Source organism: Haemaphysalis longicornis, unplaced genomic scaffold (genome assembly GCF_048455015.1).
Source record: "Haemaphysalis longicornis isolate Haplotype H1 unplaced genomic scaffold, Haemaphysalis longicornis Haplotype H1 scaffold_7, whole genome shotgun sequence".
Classification (NCBI taxonomy): domain Eukaryota; kingdom Metazoa; phylum Arthropoda; class Arachnida; order Ixodida; family Ixodidae; genus Haemaphysalis; species Haemaphysalis longicornis.
The window spans coordinates 165836253-165859784 of NW_027526422.1; the positions used below are offsets into that span (position 1 = coordinate 165836253).

General features: G+C 47.6%; 1 protein-coding gene across 1 annotated transcript in view; it reads left to right on the forward strand.

Annotated features, from left to right (window-relative positions):
• The window catches only part of LOC144145442 (monocarboxylate transporter 13-like), a 53586-nt gene that overhangs the window by 23946 nt on the left and 6108 nt on the right, over positions 1–23532 (forward strand). The window contains exons 2-3 of the mRNA XM_077677066.1: positions 2881–3024; positions 6791–7678. Of these exons, the coding sequence (XP_077533192.1) occupies positions 2881–3024; positions 6791–7678 (1032 nt within the window). The remainder of the gene's footprint in view (positions 1–2880; positions 3025–6790; positions 7679–23532) is intronic.

The following is a 23532-nucleotide window of genomic DNA, read 5'->3' on the forward strand; positions in this document are numbered from 1 at the left end:
GTCAGCGAACGCAGCAGCGACGAATCAAAGAAAACGGAGAGGAGCGTCTAGCGAAGGGTGAAGTTGAGTACGACACGCGCGGCTAAGGTGTCATCTCTCTCACTGCCTTTCCCTCACACATGTCTCATGCGTCGCCACCAAGGAGCACCCTCCCCAACCAACTTTCCCCAGACGCCGTTCCGTTGTCTGCTAATCCAAACCACGTGACATTTGCGCAGGAGCTTCAAATACGATCTGCAGCAACATGCTAGCTGCTTCCTTGTGCTGGACGAATCCAAACCACGTGACCTTTGCCCGGAAGGTTCCAACATGGTTTGCAACATGCTGGCCGGTGGCGTCGGCCATGGAGGAAAGAATACTCAGGAGAGGCTCCTAGCATCTCAACGCATTGCTAAAAGTGTGGAGGAAGTGACGTCATTTTTGTTGGACCCATAGATAGCGTTGCCTAGTTTTTTTTACGGCGGCGGCGGCTAAATCTGGCCAAATGCCACGGACATTTTTTACGGTGCTTTGACTCTAGCGGCCGCGCTACGCTTGCAACACAGCTCAGTCGCTACGGCAAACGTTTTTAGATTAGGTCAGTTTGAAAACTTCACCTTTGGAGGCGGCCCACACTCGTGTCACGGCTGCAGTGGCGCTGGCGTCACCTCGAGATCGGCGAAGTGAGCAGCCGCCGCCGCCGGCTGCTGCCGGCAATAGCCTCCACGCTCAGCGTTGGCGAGAGCCACAGTCGGTGCTTTCCATTGTGAAGCGAAGCGAAATTCTTCGCAGCTGAGACGTAACGCCCGCCGCCGTGCTGTACGGACCCAAACACTGCTCCCGTCGTCTGCGTTCGCTTTGGCGAGCCGCCCGTACCGCGAAGCTGTTATCAAACTGGGAACAGCAGGGTAGAATGGGGTAGAGTGCTGGGCTCAGTGGGCTCATGTCATGGCGGACGCGGCTTTACAAATGTGAGTTCAGGGCCTCTGCTAACCTTTTCTTTCATCCATGGCGTCGGCGCTCTGCCTGGTAGCAGTAGAGTAGCGCACGCTGCCGTACGTTCGCTGATTACGCGAACACTTCCTGAGACGCAGCAGAAATCTGCCGTGACCGAGAACAGCTCACGCTGCGCACAAGATTCATATTTGGGAGTGTAATAATCGTCAGTGCATTTTTTACGCCCAGCCCAGCTTCTGTTTATTTTTCGAATCATCTGATAACAGCACTACCGTCGTTATCTGCCGACTGCGCCACTTTCCAAATGGCATCGGTGGAGGCGAGTGGGAAAATAGTTGCGAAAGAGGGGTCAGCGTTGGTGACGAGGAGCACCGGAGCGGCGCCGCATAAATCGATGACACCGGAATGAAAACTGTGGGGTTAGACATATACTGCTTTGCAGTAAAAGGATTTTATATAGCCGACCATACAATATTTTTGTATGGGCTCGTGCGTGAACTAATATCATTGATATAAATCAGAAAGAAAAGTGGTCTAAAGACCAACTCTTGGGGTACACCAATTGAAACAGAAACGGTTGTGGATTCAAAACTATCAATTTCAATGTCTTGGGACCGGCTGGTTAGATATTTTTAAAGCCAGCAAAGACCATGGTAAACCATGGAAAGAAAAATGGCTGTGGCTTGCGTAAGTAACCTTGGATTTGCCAAGCGAAAGCTTGGCTTTGCGTGATTGAATCTTGGTTTCAATAATTTAGCCTTGGATTTAGCTGTAATTATTACACTATTCGTTTAAAGCGTGCCTTTATCTACGGTTGTGGTACCGCTTCCGGCGTCTTCCAAGCCCAAGGGCTCGCTCTACCCCGGCCACCGGCGCTAGCTGCGCGCTCTTGTCATTCCACTGAAGCAGCTCTCCCGGTGAAATCAGAGGTCTGGTCAGACGCCGCTTTCGACCGACGGATCGAAACCTCCAGCTCCCGCGCACTGCTTAGATAAGAGAAGGCGACCCGGCACCGCTCTCACCTATGGGCAAGCTCCCATAACTCGCATGCATGCTGCGAGTCACGTGACCAGGCGCGTGCACCAAGTGCATGCGCCAAGCCTGCAGTAGCAGCAGAGCTGGGCGGCTAGTGTACGCGATTGCCGGTGGACCTTGGCCAGGCAAGTCACGTGCGGCGCACCTGAGGTCAAGTGAAGGTCAAACCCTCCGAAATGGTGAAACCCCTTGATGATATTAGTGAAGCTTTCCTTTAAAACAACGCTTTAAGAATACCTAGAGTGTATTTCACTTGTGCGGTGAAACCCCGCTAAGCAGAACTTGAAGTCACTGAAGCACTTAGTTTTCTCAGTGGGTCCTTCATATTGCTCTTAAAATATATATTTTAGTAGTCACTCGACACACAATTTTTTCAAGGGAAGAGTCAAAATGTTCTACATTTCACCACCAAAACAGCGAAAATGTCATCATTTTGACATGTGCAGTCCAGAATCCCGAGGGTTTTATTGGGTTGGTTAAGAAATAACGTTGTGAAACGGGAGTAATGTGATAACATCTCCGTGAGCCAGCGTATTTATCGATCCAAGTTATCCTAGCTTCCATAATATGAATTCCATGCAAAGAAAAAGGGAGACGCAGACGATTCATTGCCTTCGGGCGACCGAGCTAACTATCCTTTGTTGTGCCTGCGATTTACTTCGTGGAACGAATAAAACGCCCGAGTAGATAGACCAAGGGGACCAGCCAATATCTAGTGCAACAAACAATGCCCAGAAGATCATTTTTTTTTTCTGCTATACGGACACTATTCATTGCGATTTTAAACTGGACACGCTAGAGTTTAATCCATTCCAAGCAAGCTGCGGCCGACTTCCAAACCATTTGGCCAAGTTAGACTGCACGAGGCTGCGCATCAAAGCGTGTTTTGCATGCGCTTTCTCTTCGCAGGTTTCGCCCTCGCTCTGGTCCAAGCCAAAGTATCGCTGTTTTCACTAACGATGCTCGCAGCCGCTGCCGTTTGCGTTGGCTTGATCGGCGGCGCCTTCTGCCCGGACTTGGTGTGGTTAAGCGTCGCCGTCGGAGGTGTCTACGGTGAGAATCAGTGACCGCCCATTGACAGCTGTTTGAGAATGCTTTGCCAAATAAATCACTCTTCGCGTATAGGAAACACCCGACCCCTCAATAGTAGGGACTTCTGTGAAGAAGAGGTACCCACAACGATGGCAAGGCCACAAAGGAGAGCAGCTTTTCCAATCATTTTTCAAAAAAATTCCCGCGCCGCGAGACCTCCTCAACGTCCCTCTTATAGGACCGTTCCTGATAAGAGGCGCCCCACACCCCACATGTGAAATGAATATAAAAATCACGACATTTTGCAGATGCTGATAAAGTTCGTGCTAAATATTTTGCTTTTCCCCGACCACTACCATGTTAAAAGTTAGTGCGATAACCCCATACGGGATAAAGGAAAAACCTCGTCTGCTGTACATGGCCTCCTGAGTGAAAGATTGCCTGTCAAAGGAATGCAAATCAATCAGGTACTCATCTTTGATCTAGTCAACGCTAACACACACGCCCACACAAAGCACAGTTCGGCTAAGACGCCAAGACCTATTTCTTTTTGCAACGACAAACGGTGCCCCGCGTAATGAAGAAAAGTTGGCCAAAAATAATAATAGAAAAACTACTGGTTTCTAATGCACGGTTGAATTAGGTAGCCAAAATATTTATGCGAAATTCAGTGCAGGAGGAAAATTTTTAGTAACACAATATTCCACATTTCAAACAATTCGTTTTGTAGGTATGGGTCAAGCCCTCAGCTTGTTTTTAGAATAGTTTCTGTTAGAAAAAGCAGGCAATGATTAATTCCTTCGCTACTTCATGCCGCATTGGCAGAGCTAAAGGTAATTTGTGCTTCTACGAGCACTTTTGACGCACAACTACCATTAACGGGGTTCGCTTCTTTATTTACTATTGTAAATCATAACACAAACTTTGTCGGCAGTTATCGCAATACACGAGAACAAACAATTTTCCAAAGAAAAAAGGTCAACTTTCACAAAACAGTTTGAGGAAACTGTTTAAGGTATCCGAGAGCCTAAAATACTTATATTGCCTCTAACCAATCGCAAGTTATCCCTATGTCCTAACCTAAAGAAACAATTTGTAAAATAGCTTACATTCGGAGCCTGTATCCGCAGTTGGAAGTTAACACTCAGGATGTCCCTGGTGCGAGATGACATTGCTGCAATAATTATTATCATTAATCCACGCGTAAAAATCGTTTTCATTACGAACGCATTCACTCACGCATGCACGCGCGAACACAAAAACACACACGCGCGCACGCACGCGCGCACGCATACACAATCGAAGGGTTGGAAATGTGTTTTGAGTCTAGATACAAAGGGCAGTGTTTTTGCACCATCGGGTTACAAGTATTCGTATCGCACTGCCTAAAAAGCAAACGTGAATTATGTAACAAATGTGTATATGGTTTCAGAAATGTCGGGAACGGAGGATACATATGCTTAACAATCAGTAGTTATAAAAGGAAGGGCCCGACTAACTGACTGACCGATTCATCGCCCATCCAAAACGGTTGATCCTAGAGACTTCAGACTTGCGGAGTATATTTCTCTCATGGAGTAGGGCTCTCAAAGGCGTGATTTTCAGAAATTATGCCCCTAAAAGAGTGAATTAAAAAACTGTGTTTTCCCTAATTCGTAATTTTCTCGCGCGTTCGTTGAAATATCTGAGTTCCTTGTGGCTGATATATTTAGCCCGTAACATTCTATAGAAGTACTTTTTATGGTTTTGCCTTAACACCAATGGCGCGTCCCTGCATTTCGGAGAAATCTGGTTCTTTTATTGTTTCGTTGCCGGGTGAATCTGGTTGGTTGTTGTTGATAAATGCTTATCCTAAAATGCATAAATTCGTTTTTAAGCATTTTGCCCTTCGACGCCCCTGCAGGAAAAACTGGATTTTTTTTTAAATTACGCCCTTGACATGCCGGAAAGGCATAACATATAACGTAAGTGCCAAGCCAAACTGTTGGGGGTAAAAATTTCTACCTTTCAGGAGTACATTCCTTTTATTAGTTATTTGTAATCAAAACCACTCCAATAACCATGAATGAACGCTAATTTCCTGTTGTGTTGGCTTGATATTTCGCGTAAAAGCGTTCTTTGCTTCGCCTTGTAGTTACTCACCTTTTTTGAACTTTTTATAGTGTGTTCTCCCGCAATTCCTACTTTTTGTATGATTGCTTGATATGCAGTGTAAGCGGTAGTTGTTCGTGAATCCTAAAATCCACGACCGTCTACAGTGATTCCGCCCTGAGGGCACCTGTAAATAAATATATACATAAATGAGTAAATAGGGTACCAGGTAAATATAGCTCATATTTGGAAACATTCCTGGGCTCAAAAAATGAGAAGCGCTAATAATTGTAGCACAATTTTTTATGACAGGCGTGTTTAAATATGGGACACGTTTTTGTTTATATAGGTAACCAATACAAATTTGTAAAAACCGTTTTACAAGATTTTTCCATAACAGCCAGGCAATAGGAAATATAGAAATTTTTGGCAAATAACCTATTTTTACAGATTTCTCAGTACCTTTTGAGCCATTTGATATATCCAACTGGTTTCTGCCTATAAATTCTGAATTTAAAATGGCCCAAAACCCCTATCAGGACTTTGCCCAGACGAACGTATAAAAAGGCGAGCGGCAGTTTTGAAATTACACCCCTTTCGAAGTGGCATTCTTTTCAATTTTGCTCCGTAGCATAGCGCTCGGTGTTTATTGGGGATTTCGCAGCCACACGAATCCCATATAAGCCCAGGTTATTCAATTTAAAGGTGTGACTGATGGGATCCTTCACAACTCCCAGATTATACTGCCCATGAGTAAGTAGTGCTCTTAGCGCATCATTTTGTATACTTTTTTCGGGATAGTTGATATAAAGCACGAGTTCGAGACGTTACCTCTAGCCACTCGCCTCCGGCAGTAGCTCATGTATGAAAGCAAGCACGAATTTCCATTTGAGTGCTATTCCACGGTGAACTACCTAATCATGACAAGTATAGATCAGTCAACAAGTGTTATACCTATTCATGGGATTAGTATAGCGTCCCACCCGGCCATCGCCTTGTGCTACCGGCAATTTATTGTGAAACTCTGAGAGGTAGTTATCATTCACACATACTGAAATAACACTTCTCATGTGTGGAGAGAGAGAAGTATCTTTTATTGGCGTAAAATATTAGGACGCCATGGGTGCCACACTCGCAATGAGTTTAGCTGTTCGACGTACGAGCTATTTTGTGGTAGGGGACCGAGCCGTCCACCGCTTCCATTCACTGTCCACGGGACTGAATAGGAGGAAATGGGTGTTCTTCACAAGGCTACACTTAGTGTTGGACCCTGTCGTTACCACCACAGTGGCATAATCCAGCAAGCGTTTCAGCGCACTGCTAGATGCAGGTACAATTGTTTTCAGGGCAGTTCCAATAAAACACGGGTCCGAGCCATTTCCCCTAACCACACGCTTTCAGTAGGAGGCCTTGTATTGGCAACAGGCAAGAGTTCTGAATTTTTGTACGGCTTCCCGTTGAAATAATTATGACACGTAAGAAATAACACGTGTTATACATGTGAGTGTCGTTAGTATAGTGGTCCACTCAAGCATTGCTGCGTACTTCCGTTAGCACATAGGTCAGCGTAAAGCGAAAATAAAATACCATATAGTTTTTGCGTGTGACTTATCCTGACAAGTAAGCTTGTATAAACTACCCGTGAATCCTACGCACCTGCACTAAACTTTGCGCGTATTTATTTTCTTCGTACCAGGCGCGGGACATGGTGCCACCTTGACGTGCTTCGCCCTGTACACACTGCTTTACTTTGACAAGTACAAGGGCACTGCTACGGGACTAAGGTATGCAGCCTTGGCGGCTTCTGGACTTGCGGCGCCGTCCATCATGCCTCTCCTTGTCAGCCGTTACGGTCTTCAGGGGGCATTGCTCTTATGCGGAGCCATTGCAATGCAAGCCGCACCACTGCTAATGCTGATTAGGCAGCCTCGCCCACTCAGGTTCTGCTCCGTTCACATTGCCAAGAAGCCCCGAGCAAGCGGTTCGGGAGAAGAGAAAGAGAGACAGACGATAAGCACCATCACAAAGCCGCAATCCGAACAGAGTCACCCGCCTATCCCGGCATCATCAGCCTGCCAATTTAAACCAGCCGCTCATGTGATTGCTCTTTCCTGGACAAGCGTAGCAAAAATGCTGACTATACCCGAGTTCTATGCCCTTGTAATTGTATACCTTACCGTCGACTGGACTGTCATGATCCAGGCCACAACGGTCGTCGACTACGGGCGGGACAAAGGAACGCCCCTGGAGAGCGCTAAATACCTCCAGACGTACTGTGCAGTTGGCGAACTTTTTGGAAGGCTTGTGATACCATTTTTTTCGGACAAGGTTCCCTTCGGCCATTGTCTGTTTGCAGCTGCAGGGCTGGTTGGTGCGTCCCTATCACTGTTCGCAATGACTTTCACTACATCTTTCGCTTGCTTCGCAACCCTGAACGCCTTGTTCGGAGCGTGTCAGGGGTATGTGTTTTGCATGCGGACTGTTCTCATCATGGATTACCTGGGCCTCGAGCGGCTGCCATTGTTCTTCGGTTTCGTTGGCCTAGCGCTAATCCCCGTATCACTTGGAAACCCGACTATTGTAGGTGAGCAATACTTTTTCATCAGCCAGTTTGCATGATTTTTTCAACTTGTCACGCTGGTATTTCCCCAAGACAATGTGGCACTTTACTGACTGCATTAACCAATACCATTTTCCTTCTAATCGCGGTCTCTCTTAGCATTTAAATCTTTTACACTCCAATGAACCTCCGAGGGCATGTTACTGCAAAAACGGCGCGGCTTCATACCTGTGGATCTAAAACGAGTTCTGAAGCATGTTCCGGTCACCACGTGGCAGACAGGTCACAGTTACGGCAAATTTCATTATCTATTTCTCATTGTTCTCTATATTTTGGTATTCGCATTAAGTAATTCTGTGAGTATAAAAGCATTCACTTGATTAGACCAAACACATCAGTGACTGACGCTATTAGATACCTTTTCATGCACGTCCGGTGAGGTGAAGCATCATCCGCGCCTCGGCTACGCAATGGTACCAGACTCTATCTACCCTGGAGCCCGATGCACAAAGCAATGCAAGCGAAGCACTGAGGCTGTATTGTTTTTGCCTGTTCATACCTTTTTTTTTTCGAAGCTGTCTTGCCACAGTGTGCGCTCTACGTATGCCCACACATTATAAAAATGAGAATGTGTCCTATGCCGCTCCTTTGTAGTGACTGCCCTCCGGAGGCGTCCTTTGGATGCTGTGATGCAACTACGTACAGGGTCACTAAAACAGAAAGAAGCTCTAAGCAGCTCAGACTGAATGCGAAACAATCATGCAAGATGCGTGAGGATGTCTAAAAAAAGCTGATGTCCTAATGTTGGCATTTTAAAATGTGAAAGGCTAGGCGTCACGGCTTTTCAAATAGGAGAAGCATGCGGTACTGCATGTGAATGCAGATGTTCATTAGTAATGTCTTGGCTAAACCTCTAGTGTGGTAGTGATTGCGGTGGTATACGCCACTGTAAAAGCTAAAGTATGTGGAAATAACAACTTCCTAATTTTATGCCTCTGAGATACATGGAATGGCTGCAGGCCAACACATTCCACCCTCTCCCCGATTGAAAATTTGAAATTTTAAAAAATTCCCCTTGGTTACCGGCTATGTAGGGCAAGGGTTCAAGCGCTTACATCAAGACAGTTTAAGCAATGCTCTAAATTTCTAGTCCCACCAGAAGCTGGGTCAAGGGCGCATCGTGTTCCAGCCACACGTAAATAACCATTTCAACTATGAAAATATGCTGCAGTTCCTTGCTATATGCAATATTGGATTACGAACTTCGCATTCCCATAAGAGGCTGTAAGATGCGCAATACACAAATAAACCAGTTGTATTTGAGAGCAGAATAATGGCAAGAATCATAAAATTTCATTTTAAACATTTCCATAAAAGGGCAGAGTGAAAGTGCAAATAAATTTGATAAATTTAGGAGACCGAGAAGTGTTGAGCCATTTTCGTGCATCCGTAGTAACCAGGTTCTCTTTATTAACCTTGAGAATGTAGGTTTTTTGCAACCTCCGGCAATTTTTTCCCAACATTTTTACGCGCGACCTTCTAACGCAAACATCAAAATTTGAACGTTACCTGTCTGTAAAACAAAGCTGCACGTATGACCTACATTTCGCGACATTTTATGTGTCTAACCACGCCGATTGGAAACTTTATACACATAATATGCCTTTTTAACATAGTAATCAAAATATTAAATGAAGGGAAAGTGACTGTGCTAACTTTTCGCGACTAGGACATATTTTCACTTTACGAAGGCAAGTTGAAGGTGGGAGAGGTCAATTTAACATAATTACGAGGACTTACAAAGCCTTCTTAATAGTTTTTTGACAAGCTTTAATAATGCATACGCGCAAACGGTTGACTCAGACACATCTCAGTAAATTTGCTGCATTGAGAATTATTTCCATTTGAGCGAGCTCGCACGCCACGATTTCGGCCTTTTATACCTTTAACTTTCAATAAGGACGTTCAACTGACATAGAAAAACAGCAAAAATGTTCCAGTACCTCTAAACACTTTTATCCGTTGTGAATGCGCAACCGTGAATACCCAGGTGGATGCCTCAGACGTCTCGCTTGCGCCTCACGTTGCAGAAGAACTTTTTAATAAAGGCGCCCCCCCCCCCCCCCCCCCCCACGCATGTAGGAGCCGCAACCGGGCCGCTGCGCCATAAAGTTTCTTACAATATATACTACAGAGGAATCTGGCGCTAACGTCTATGCTGCTCACATCAAGGTCGTCTGTGTCGTTATGGACTGCCATTAGATCATGAGGTCGCGTTATTTCATCATCGGCTTGGATTGAAACATTTTAGTGACCGCAAATTGGAACAAACTTATGGAAAACCGCGAGAAATAGTCTGCCATTAGGTAAGTGGAAAACAAAAAAGGGCTGTTTTAAAACTAAGAAAGAGGTAAAGTTTATTTTTGGCGGAACGTTTGTTACTGCTGTTTTGCAGGCCAAGTTGGTAGTTACGAACAATGTTAATATTTTGGGAGGAAACTCATTGTAGAGTGTTTATTAACTTTACCAATACTTCTAATAATATGTTGTTTGAAGAGTTCGGAAAGTTTTTGCAGCGTACTTATGAAAACTTCATCTTCGTAGTGAACCTCTGCACCGACCGTCAGCTGCAGTTTAAGAATGAAAAAGAAAACGTGGCGTTAAACAGTCGTGGGCGCTCACAAGATAGGACGGATTCAGGCGCCCGTATCTGTGGTATCTTGTCTTCGTCGGAGTACGTTTTTTTTTTTTTTTTTAAGTCAGCTGCAAACGCGGCGGCGTATTACACGCTGAGTCATACGTCCTTCGACTGCGGCATGACCGACGTCAGGTGCGATCACGCACTGCCTGCTGTTTCACCAAACACGGCTACCACAGAACAGCAAGGATTTCGGCTTCCTCGTAGGTCGTAGACGTGTTAGTGCATTGTGAAGAAAGCAAATCCCCAAAAGCGCTTAAGAATCCAATTGTCATGTCAAACCCAAGCCAAAAAGGTGGTCTTCCCGTAAACCCCCCGGACGACATGGATTATCAGGCGCAGTTTCCTCTCTAGTATACTTATTAAGAAACTCTATGCGCCGCGCAGCGAGAGCGGCGGTAGCACTCGGTGCATGCGTGCGCCAACAGCTGTGGGGTGCCACAGCTGCTGGGAGGATAGTCGGCTGTTTATCCGCTTGCGCAGCCGTCACCACCGCCTGTCGTAAAATGGAATCCACGGCACGTGGGAAATAGACGCGCAACACTGTGCTACGCGATTTACAGGAACTCTATACGGGAACTCTAGTGCGCTGTAGAGCACGGCCGGGCTGGCGGCTGCCGTGCGCTCTGTTGCCACAGTCACTGTACATGCTCTCTCCTAGGGCAGAGGTACAGTAGCAGATGTGCACATTCGCCCGCCATCTTGAGCGCCTAGCACCCAAAGCAGCGTCGGAAAGTCACCCGGCGTGGTTGCAGCAGTCGTGCTCTCCGCCGCGAGGGAAGAGCGAGCGTGCACTGACGTCGCTGCGTTTAAAAGCAAAGATTTCTACCTCTACTGGCCAACGGGTCCGTTGTGGGGTGGGCCAGAAAAACAAAACTCCCAAAGTGGATGCGGCGAGGGAGGGCGGTTTTTGCTCACGGAGAAGTGTAGATAGTTTGGCGAATGGGCGCTATTACCTAGCATTCCCCGCGCGCCGGAGCCTGCTCAACCCGGCGGGCGCGTGGGCGGGTCCCATTCTGTCGGCTTTGTCGCCTGCTTTAGCGACGGTTGTTTTAAGCCTGTTTCGGCGCACTTCGCGTTCATTGCGCACTTCTTTCGCACCGCTTGATCAACTTGTTCGGCAGGCCCTCCTGGGTAACCCGGACCAGACGGAATGAAGTGGTGGTAAGGCACAGGTTCGTTAAGGATTGATTTGCAGGGCGGGAAAACAAAATGTAGAGACCACATGCAAAGATGAGGCCACTAGATAAACCGTATCTTTTCGCATTACTTGCAATGAATAGGTCTCCGTTTTCTAAAGTAGTGAATGCCAATTCGTTCGCTTTATTATGTATTACAAAAGACGAAAGCAGCAACTGGTTCCGATAAATACCGATTATAAAGGTTCCCTCAGCTTTATCGCAATTCTCAAACTTACTAAACTAGTTTACATTTTGATAAACAGGAATCCTTAAGCTCACATGTCGGATTGTTTTGGTGTCTGCGCTTGTGTTGCGTGGTGGTGAAGCCCCGAGCTAGCACATCAGTATGGCGACGTTCCGCTGTCTCATTCTTCGAAAGACGCTCCTCTCCGTTTTTTTTTCTGTCGACGCACGGCCGGGCTAGAGTGGCGGTGTCCGCCGCTCTAGCCCGCCGTGGCCGATGCTGCTAGGTTCGGGACGCCGCCACCGCGAATCCCACGCAACGGCTGGCAGAATCTCTAGTTTCACTCTTTGTAGAGCCACGTGTGTGAATTCAAGTGAAGTCGTATGGGCAGTTTTGTGTGTTGTTTACAACTTTGCTTTCCAACAACATTCAGAGCGTGGATTAAAGCCATTTTTACGTGCGATTTGCATTATTACAACTGACGTCTTCCTGTGGCGCTGGTGTACAAACCTTCTTCGCCGTTCGTCGTACAGGTTAGTTCAGCGGCGAGAAGTCCCCAATCCACTGTTCCCAATATGCTGAGAACTGTTTCACGACGCACGTGCGTAGCAAAACGCAGTAGCACGCGTAGCTGCTTTAAAATGAATACTGGTATCCTTAACGACAACATATCAGCCACAAATAACTTAAATTGGACCACTGCAGTGATCGATCAGGCACCCGTGCCAAACACTGGAGTTAAAGAAAAAGTGGGGTAAGAATCGTATGCTGAGCGCTTTGCCCGTCTGAAACATACGATGTATTCACCCAATAAACGTCAATTACAGTTCCCGCACATTGCCGTGACGTTGCTAAATCATGGTTGGAACATCGGTACTTCACAAAAAATTCTGATATTACCTGCGAATATTAAGAACTTTGGTTAAAACCAGTGGCCAATGAGCATAAACTTCCTCATTATGCGAGCAATCTGTCTTCATGCCGCGAAAACGGGATGTGGATAATTATCAGTACCAGACGAAAATAATACTGGCCAATAGCTTTGAACGGGAAATATATGCTCTTAGTGGCTGAATGGCATGCCGGAGCATATACAGGAAGTACCATAACAGCAATAAACAATAAACGTATAGTTCTTCATGCACAGAAAAGGGCATTTATTTAGCATTTATCATTCTTCTTACCTTCGTTTAGAAGAGAAGTACTCACTAAATGTACCTTCGTTTAGAAGAGAAGTACTCACTAAATGTAGATAGTTTCTACGTTTCACAGCCAATACAGCTCATGCAAAAAAGCATACTCTGGCTCAAAGGCCAGAGCATGTTTACAGTAATATAGGGTACTCAACAATGCAGTAGAAACCAAACAACCAGCTATAACTTTTATTCAGCCCTCATCTTTATTGGGCACTCATCATTCAGCACTCGTTTAGCCGCATCTTGTACATCAAAATATCAGGTAATGTTGCTCTTAATTCTCTCAGCCTACGTACCTTTCCCGCTGGTTGACCAAATGTATACAGCCCCACTTGCGGGATCAAGTAACTCTGTCGCGTAAAGTCTGCGCTTTCTTCAAACAATAGACCACAACAGCCGCTTCTCTCGATTACACGTTGCCGGCGGTTGTGTGCAATGTTGAAGCGCCGCAATTTTTAAGTTAAAACGCAGCCTCCATGGAAACGCAACTCTTTCACGAAGGCGCCATAGGCAATCGGAAGCCGGCGTCCGATGATTTTAAATCTCCCGCAAAATCTGAAACCCGCGCTTCACAGACAACTATCGCCATCTGGTGCGTCCATTGGCAACTTCTCTTTCAATTTCGGTTTCGTTTGTTTATGTGCGTCGTGTGGTGGCGGTGAGCAAGAGAAATTTGAACCGACGGTAGGGGTGTGATCCCTAGGGACCAAGTAGAGGGGAGGTGGAGGAGAAATGGCGTCGGGTTCGCGCCGCGCTCCGCACAGGGACAGGGAACTAGAATATTCTAGATCACTCTAGCACAGTCGGACTGCTGTAGCAAGCACATCGGCAGCTCCTGCTGTCGATTTTTCTGATTCCAGCAGCAGTGAGGGGTCAAGCAATGATGTGGGATCTTCAGATTTCAGTTAGGACGACGAAGCTCCGGTTCAGGTGCATCGCACTTCAACAAGCGCTGGCGGGTAAGTTCGTGGTGACTCCGCGCTGTATTTATAAACAAAACGTGCATCTTATCTGACGACTGCGGTTGTGATTTTCTGTTTAGGGTCTCGAGAAGGTACGACCGGGATATTTTGCCAAATGCACCGCGCCGTATCGCGCTATCACCTTCAAGATAACCTGGCGCTCGTGTCAGAATAGCGCTGCAGGGTTCAGGTGCGACGCTTGGCGAGAGCGCTCGATTTTTTTCTTGTTTTTTACCACCGAACTGATTAGGATTTTGTGCGAGGACACAAAAGAGTATACCGTAATTACCCGATTCTAACGCGCACCCGATTTTTCAGACAAAAAACCGAAAAAACTTGCACCTCCGATTGTAACGCGCACGGAACTGTGTGAGCAAGAAAAACGAATGCGAGAGAAACGGGTGATTTATTTCCCGAAGTAATCTGTTGAATTCCAATGACGGATCCGGAGCACTTTCGGAGCAACTTTTCTGCTCTGTCTGGAGCAGACGCGTTCCAATGGCAGATTGGGAGCAACCAAATCCTGTTCCAATGGCAGATCGGGAGCGCCGTCACAGCCGAGATCGCTCCGTGGAGCAAGAAAAGTTGCTCCGCCGAAATCGGCGGAGTCGGCCGGAACTCCCTCGGGCGCTTACGTTTGCCGCGTGACGTCGCCGCCGTCTGCGCTTCCAGCCAGTGCTCGCCTTCTCCGCCTCCTACAGCCGCGAAGCGCGAGATGAACGCGCCCGCAGAAACCAGACGATTTCGGGGAAGGTGCAACGCAAAGGATGCCGGGGGTTTCCTGTTGCCGTCACGGCCCGGCACTTTACTCCGGCAGGAGCGGCTGCGTTCCAAAGGTAGCTTCGGAGTACCTGCTGTTCGCGGAGTCGGCGCGCTCTGCGGTGGAGCACGGTGACCGCTCCGGATCTGCCATTGGAATTCAACATCACTCATCTCACTCCTTGTCGCTCTCTGCTGACCACAACATGTCGTCCTCGGTGCCGTCAAGCACGTTCGCGATGCCACACTTCTGAACTAACGTTCAACCATGGTCGATGGGATCGTGGCCCACGCCTCACACGCCCATACCGCGAGCTTCTCCAGAGGCGCACGCTTCTGCCGACCGCTCGTTTTGAACGCGTGAGAGCCGCTGCTGCCATTGCTGTTATCAAGCGCGCAAGTGGAACGATTTGACGATTTGTGTGAACGCCGATAGAAAAGCCTAGGCGCCTATCCTTTCTGCGTCCGAAAATCGTTGCTGAAAGCTTCAGCGCCGTCTTGACATGGTGATGGCGATGGGTGAGACGAAATTTCCGCTGTTTCGGTTTCGGTTTCGTATCCGATTCTAACGCGCATACGATTTTACGACCTATTTTTCCGGAAAAAAAGTGCGCGTTAGAATCGGGTAAGTACGGTACTTGGATGCACATTTTACAGAGACTCACTCACCCTTGAGTGCCTTTGCGGCGTGACACAGCGGTCAGTTGCGCTAGGTTTACGGGCCCTCAAAAATCTAAAACTTGGTGTACACTGTTGATTTAGATATTGAATCATAGCCAAGGAACGTAGGAACAATTTTTATAACTTAAAATACCTGAAATAATTTTGAGTCTCGGTAAAAGTGCCGATTTGTGTTTTTTGTATACTTTTCTTGTGGGCTTTTTTCTGATTACTTGACGAATAAACTGTAAGTAATTGTACTTTTAACAAAACTGCTGCTTTGTGTTTGGAAGAGCAATCTATAAGCTACAATTTCATGCATAGCAATGCCACGTGTGTCCAGTAGCTCAAGAGAAAAAAAACGTTTTGTGGAAGCACTTAAAGTCGGCCGATTTTCCACCGTAACGAAAGATTTAAGGCGACGGGAGTAAACCGCCACAAATGATAAAAGAAAAACGCATCTCATGGCGATCGCAATGTTTTAGGCTTGGGGATGCAAACAAAAAAAATTCCCCGCATTTCCCCGAGGGGAAGAATGTGAAAGTGCGAATGCACGAGTTGAATTTGCGCGGTTCGGTAATGATCGCAAAAGAGAGATCACACACACACACACAACTACAAAGAAAGAAAGATGCATTTATTCACAGACACCTATTTGTGTTGTCGTTGTACTTGATTGCTAGAGCGGATCTCAGCTTTGAAATTTCGTGTCAGTACTCCTTTAAGCCGGTGCATTAGCCCTTCTCACGCCCGCTTCCTGGCCAATCCCCCACGTGGGTACGTGCCATGTCAGCGGCCAGGCAGCGCGCGCCCATCTTTGAAATTTCGTGTCAGTACTCCTTTAAGCGGGTGCATTAGCCCTTCTCACGCCCGATTCCTGGCCAATCCCCCACGTGGGTATGTGCCATGTCAGCGGCCAGGCAGCGCGCGCCCATCTCCCCCCGTTGCTAAGGAAGACGAGGAGCGCGCGCACCCGCAGCTGTTGCTATGCGGACTACGGCGGCGGACGATTCAGGCTTGCTTAAGAAGTGCATTCGCACTTAAAATTCAGTTAGCTTAGCGGCAACGCATGCCAAAAAGACGTTGGTGTGTTTCGTGAAGCTGTTACGATTGAATTAGACAAAGTGGAAATACAAAAAATACCGCCACCTAAAAAAGCAAACGATAACTTCAACGAACAAAATAAAGGCATGTCAGTGTCAAGAAATAAAGAAAACTTCACATCGCATACTCTTGCTCCTCGGGATGCCAGTCTTGAATGGCCTAAACACAGCAGCCACTGAAGGCGACTGCGAACAATTATTTCCCGTACGGTATCGAGAAGAAGGCCTTCCCAACGCTTTCGGCATGGTTGTTGTTGCCAGGCGCACAACACAGCGCCATTGCTATGTATGAGCGACTGACATGAGCAATAAACAGTGAATCGTACAGTTATGCAGAAAGAAAACCTTTCACAAGTGCTAAACGGCACTTTTTAGCGCTTGTACCAGCACTGGCGTGTCGTGGTCAGTCGCTCTTTCTGTACGCTTGCGGAAGGCCATCGGCGGAAAAGAAAGGAAAGACACCGCAAGCAGAACTCGGCAACGGCGTGGCGGCCACGCAGCCGGGTTCTCTGCGGCCGTTAGAACGGCCGGACTCCCTTTCCGCGCTCCCCTTACGGCCTTAGCTCTGGGGCATCTTGCTGCCTGCCGCCGCAAGTTCTTAGTGGCGCTGCCAGACCACCGTTGGTGCACAAATGCACAATGCACAAATGCACCGTTGGTGCACCGTTGGAGCACAAATCGGATCAGTTCAACAATTGTTACTGGCAAAGGAGTAAATATTTTGGAGTATGGCTTAACGATGGCGCATACTACACGCTTGTGCTTGAGGCCCACGTCGAAACAAAAAAAAATCCCCAGCATTTCCCCGAGGGGGAGAATGTGAAAGTGCGAATGCACGGTTGTCGGCCCGCTTGCGGCGCTTGCGCTCGGCCCCCGCAGCCCACCGTCTCGCCGCCTTCTCTTCCATCTCTTCCATCGGGTTTGTAGTATCACGTGTACACCACGCAGTTATCAAGCCGCTATAACGCCGCTGAGTCGCCAACGCACGCCGCTGACGACGTAGTTTGAATGCGTTAAAGATATAAGGCGCGTCACTAACGCTGATATCACGTCGCGTCCGTGGCTTGGTCGGTAGAGCGTCGCGCTGCGGCCGCAAAGTCCGCGGATCGAAACCTGGCGCCGGATGCTGTTTCTCGGCGCACTGCGGGCGCCGACGCCGCCGCCGCCGCCGACGCCGGCGGTGGATGGTTTGGGGTCGCTTATAAAGTGCATAAAAAAGACGGCGCGCGGCTATAATATGGCATAGAGGACTCTGGGGATACAACAAATACGAGGTGGTAAGGGGGGTCGGGAGCGGGTCATGGTACCAGGATTGACTTTCGCAAAATTGCTTATATGCATGATATCAGAGGCGCAAGCGGGCCTGGAGGCAAATCAGAGGGCGGTAGGCAGGCTGGCACTAAGGGCCCATACCAAAACTACGAGTGAAGCGGGAGAGGGGGGTATATGCTGGTCGTCCTTTGAGGCAACGGAGGCGCAAAGCACGATAAAGATTGAGGAGAGACTACGTGAAATGGCGGAGCAAAAATGTGCCGCGAGAGTGTTTAGGTACCCGTATATGAGGAGCATGACACGAGGTGGAAACGGAGGACCAGACAGCTAACCAAGCGGTACGTAAATTCAGTAGGGAAAGGTGGGGTATACACAGAAGTTAAAAAGCAGGTAAAAGCAGCAGAGACGGCGAATTGGGTACAGAGAATGGAAGTGAAAAAAAAACCATGGAGTCTTATAGAACAGAGAAACTAGAAATCAGGAAGGAAGCTTTTAATGTCAATACCCGAGGCAGTGCACTGCTTTTCGAAGCGCGGGCGGGGTGTCTCAGAACACGGGCATACACCGCTAACTACAGGCAATAGGACGAAACTTGCGTATGCTGCGGCAGGGATCGGGAAATCGTAGAGCATATTGTCATATACTGCACAGATATAAGACCATGGCGGCACGACGGAGAAGCGACGTTGACGGAGGCCTTGGGATTTGTTGTGAGGGGTATACCCTCAACTTCAGGGCCATAGGGGTGACGAAGAGACGCCTGGAGTGGTGGTGGATGAAAAGTAGGGAAGAGACTGGGACGTAGGAAGAGTAATAAACCGAATCAGAATTTAGAACCGAAGAGGGGAGTGGTAAACAGGTGTGCAAGGGCAGGAAGACGGGGGGGGGGGGGGGCTTTAATTTTTAAGCGGTGGGAGTTTAATACTGGGGGGAGAGTGAATAACCCATTAGGTTAGTGAAGGGTAGGACAAATAAGCAGAATAACACAGGCCAGTCGGTTGGTGAGAAACGACGTCCTGATACAAAGGGAGGGCCTCTAAACATTATCATCATCATAATCATCATGGTCCACCGCCGCCAACGCGTTCACAGGCACAGTGCGTGCGCCGCAGCGCTGGTTACTGCCACATGGGTGACAGTTTGTGAAGCGGAGAGTGCATGGTTGCACATCCTGCGATGAATATGCTGCCATCGACTGCTTGTCAGTAAGCTGCCAGCATCTAACCTAGTAACGTTTGCAAGCAATCATAGATGCGAGAAGTAATGGTGGCGCCATGAAAAGATGCCTTGAAGATCAGCCGCATTTTGGAGAAATGGCTTTGTGTTGTGCAGTTCACTGCAAGGACCTGAAATCGGTACCATCACATAGTGAGCGTTTTATGGTAGAGCTGTTGCCATCGAACAAGCTAGCATTATTTTCTCAGTTGAAACCTCATCGTTGACCGGCTATTCACACCACAATCGGATTTGCCATTTCTTTTGTCAAAGAATATCCAGTCTGTAATGAAATTCAGGCCTCACCAACTTTTCCGCGAAATCAACCGGAAAAACTCGCCCTGCGTGGTACGAACACAGTTCACAAGGAATACACATTTCTAAATCTCTAAACGACGGACTGGAACATTTTAGTTGCAGAAAACTGGACAACTAGTCTGGCGTTGTATTGTTTCTACCCTCTTTAATTTTTCAGCACACGTGTTTCATGTTTATTTGCCTGATTTACTGTATTGTGCAGATTAGGGCTGACTTTTTGGAAAGTTTGTATTGCATCGTAGACGTGTAATGCCTGTACCATGCAGTAACAAATACGTAGAGCAGCCATCGCGATGCCTGAACCTGTGCTTGCGGAAGCATCTGAGGGACGTGAAGAACGGACACACTGGACAATCTAGTAACGTTGCACTGAGCAGCTCAGTTCACATTGCCGGAAATGCAAATGCACGCCTCTCTTTAACGATTGATTGATAGTAGGGTGAAACGCGCCGACGCAACGCAGGCGATGAAGCACGCCGTAGTGGAGGGCTCCGAATTAATTTAGAGCACCTGGGGATCTTTAACGTACGCCAAAATCTCGTACACACGGGAGGTTCTGCTTTTCGCCTCCATCAGAAAACCAGGCGTCTCTTCGTCACCTCTGTGGCCCTGAAGTTGAGGGTACCCCTCACACCAAATCCCAAAGACTCCGTCAACGTTGCTTCCCCGTCGTCCACCATGGTCTTATATCTGTGCAGTATAAGACAATATGCTCTACGATTTCGGGAGCCTCTCTTTAACAAGATTGTAGGGATAGCAAAGCATAAAAACCATCTCGCAAAAGCAAGCATTGGAACATTTTAAATGGCTCGCCTTGGTCGCGCTTGCATAAGCATGCCGTCTCTGGGTGGGTTTATCTGCAAATGAATTGCGAATCTTGCCCCGTATTAAATCCAAACTGCAGCAGCCAGCTTTCTCTGCCTTGCTTTTTTTTGTGGTACTGGGTGTCACACAATTGTCCGTGGTTGCCTAGTTGCTATCTGTAAGAGCATGAGCTGTGTCAAAATATATTGTTATGTGGTTGCCTGACAGATGGGTTGTTGATCGCTTGTTGATGTGCACAGAGTTTTCATGAATACATGCTGGTTGACTAATTATGGAGTTTAAAGTAGCGAATCTACACAGGCAATGAGAGGCGCTGTTGAGGAGGACTCCGGATTCAGTTTTTACCACCTTGGTATCTTTAATATGCGCCCAAAATCTTGAACACAAGGGCGTTTTTGCTCTTCGTCTCCACCAGTAAAACGGCCGCTGCGGTCGCGAGTAGAACCAGCGTCCCTGGGTTACGAATAAATGCTACTTGGAAGTAGCGCTTGTCCCTCTCGTCCTCCTTCGTCCTTGGTGCAAATTTGTGGCGTTTTACACGTCTATATTAGGCAGTTATTATAGCGTTTCTCAACACCCCAAGGAAGCATCTTCGTCCCAGAGCACATGCATTTGCGTGGCGCTACCACGTCGTTTCAACACGACGGCCCCTCATTTTAGAGAATTGGGACCCAGGACTTCCTGTTTTCCTTTCATGGCGCGTACGGAGCACAGGCGGACGGTTGCTTTGGAAGCAGTTCAAAGCGAAACAGTTCGCTAAAAGTACGCTTCGCTCGCACGCACTCGAGGTAAAAGAACAGATGCTAGATCAGAGATCTTTTGAGGAAAATGGTGAAGTCCGCGCAATTCTGATAGCTCAAGCAGCAAGCGAAACACGGTACCTGCCCAACTGCGGTCACTTGAGTGGCCGAGGTAGGCATGTACGATGGCTTTCAGTATGTTACATAAAAACGTTCCGGCTTCATAACTTGTATTAACAGCAACCTGGGGCCCGTCTGCAAGATCGACAAGTGAGGAAGAGGTGGTATCACAGCGAGGGCCGCTATAATAAAACGAATAACCAGGAGCAGCCAACCGTAAGTATTTAAAGCCAGGCTTGACATGCTGCATTTTCGGTCTAGGCGCCATCTGTTGCGAGGTACCGGTAACTATTGAGACTGATTCATAGATTTTAATAATGCCAAACTATTTTGGCAGATCCTCCAAATAGCTGTTAAGAAGGACATTGAATTGACCCCGCATGGTATACGGTATCCCGTATCACCCGAAGACGGTGATGTGCCATACGATTGTTTTCTTTCTAATCACGACCAATATTTTGACCCGTGTTGTACAGCACAACGAAAGCAACAGCTTCGCAGAGATGATAAACTCTATTAACATATCTGTACCATCCCAAGCGTGACCAACAATTGCCGTCTGATTCCCCCCCCCCCTGGACTCTCTCCCCGTGTGCATAAAACTCAGAATACCTGGTGTGAAATCAAAGCAAACTCTCCCTCAATTCTGCCTCCTTCAACACGCGCTTGCCCACATCAGTGGCCGTTATTCACATATGGCCCACTTGCTTATGAATGGTTCATCTACACCTGACAGTAGTGCATCGGGCGTCTAGGTTTCGTCAACCAGCCAAGCGCTGTCTTACCGTCTTCAACGTGAAACGTCCTCCACGTCGGCCGAGCTTCATGCTATTAAGCTAGCTTTCGGCTACATTCTTCGTCAGCCATCAGCAGAAAGGGCTATATTCTCGGGTTCGAAAACAGCGCTGCAAACCCCACGGCACACCAGTTGCTTCAGCCTTCAAGACCATGTATCCCGCGAAGTAACCTACCTGCACCATCTAGCCTACGTCGCTGGGCATCGTGTGACCTTCTAATGGATACCCGCACATTGTGGCATTATCGGCAACGAGAAAGCAGATGAGGAAGCTCGCAGAGGGCTACAACTGCGCGATGTAAGAAGAATGTTCTTTACAAAGCACGAGGTTGCAGCGTAAGCGAAGCAGCTCGCCTTAGGGAACCGAAACCGCCTCTGGTCTTTCCGCAAAACTCATCACCCCTTTCTGTATCATATAGACCCTGACCTGAGAATGAGGCTCCCAGGCCGAATCCCACGTCGACTTGAGACGTTGTACCATCGGTTGCGTCTCAACGCAGCACTTACGAACTCCTACCGACATCACCTCGGTCAAACCACAAACCCTTACTGTGATAACTGTGGTTTGCCAGAAACTAATAAGCACATTTTATTAGTCTGTTCGGCGTACAACCAGCAAAGGAACCCCGTCGCCAAGAATATCGAGTTCTTTTTATCATTGGAAGCTCTTCTTGGACCATGGTCATCTCCATCTTCCCAGCGAAACGTGTTAGATGCACTGTTTGATTATTTACACGACATCTGCGTCGCAGAGGCAATTTAGAACTATGCGTCGTCATCCTGTGAGACCACCTGCACTTTTGCGTGACCAACGGAACACTCCATGTTACATTATTTTTTACCTCTTCCTTTTTCCCCTCGCTTGCACCCTGCTTCTTTTGCGGCCTTTATTCCCTTCACCCCATCCCCGCAGAGTAGCATGTAGGCCAATACATGCCTGCAGACCTTTCTGCTTTCTTCTAATAAAGAGCTCTCTCTCTCTCTCTCTCTCTCTCTCTCTCTCTCTCTCTCTCTCTCTCTCTCTCTCGCTCGCTCTCTCTCTCTCTCTATCTCTCTCCCTTTATCTCTCTCTCTCTATCTATAATCACTTTGGATATGTTATGAAAAACACGAATGTTTGAGAGGACAGCTGGGCCTATGGTTTCTTCCCGAGCACACTTCTGCCATATGATCAGTAATCTTGAAGACGTCCATGGCCAAAATGATTTTATCCTGGATTGGCATCCCCTCCTTATTAGTTGTTCGATGTTGCCCCCGTTTTAACCATAGTGTACATAATTGTTCATTGTATTTAGTTTTGTTTTTCAGCTTGTAGTGAACTCACTTGTATGTGTACGTAATCAACTCATGTGTATGTGTACTTTGTTGTAAAGATCTGTTGTAAATATATTTTCCTACAGTGACACGTAGTGTAATATATACCATTTGGAAAACAAAAAAAAGTTGACATGGAGTAGAGGTAAAATGTAGGCTTAGTGTTCTGAGAGTCGCTAGTTCGAATCTCCCCTGGGCCTTCGTATGTTTTCCTACTGCCTTCAGCGCTTTTGAGAAGTGAAAACGAGTATCTCAGTAGAACAAACGCCCCCAACTCACGCAGAATCGTCAAACGACGTACAACCAAAGCGGGAAGCTGCTTCACTGGGTCTGTTCACGGAATGGTTCCGTTGATCCCCGGTATGAAGGCTCAGTGAGCCACTTTGAGAGCAACCCATGCAGCGGCGTCGCTCAGGCGCGCGCCATGTCTTCGCTGCATGTAGTTCAACCCGAAGAACATACGGCGTCCTGCCGCGGCAGATTTCCCGCTACGCAAACTTCGTCGTGAAAGCTCGCTTCCTGTACTCTGGTCTTT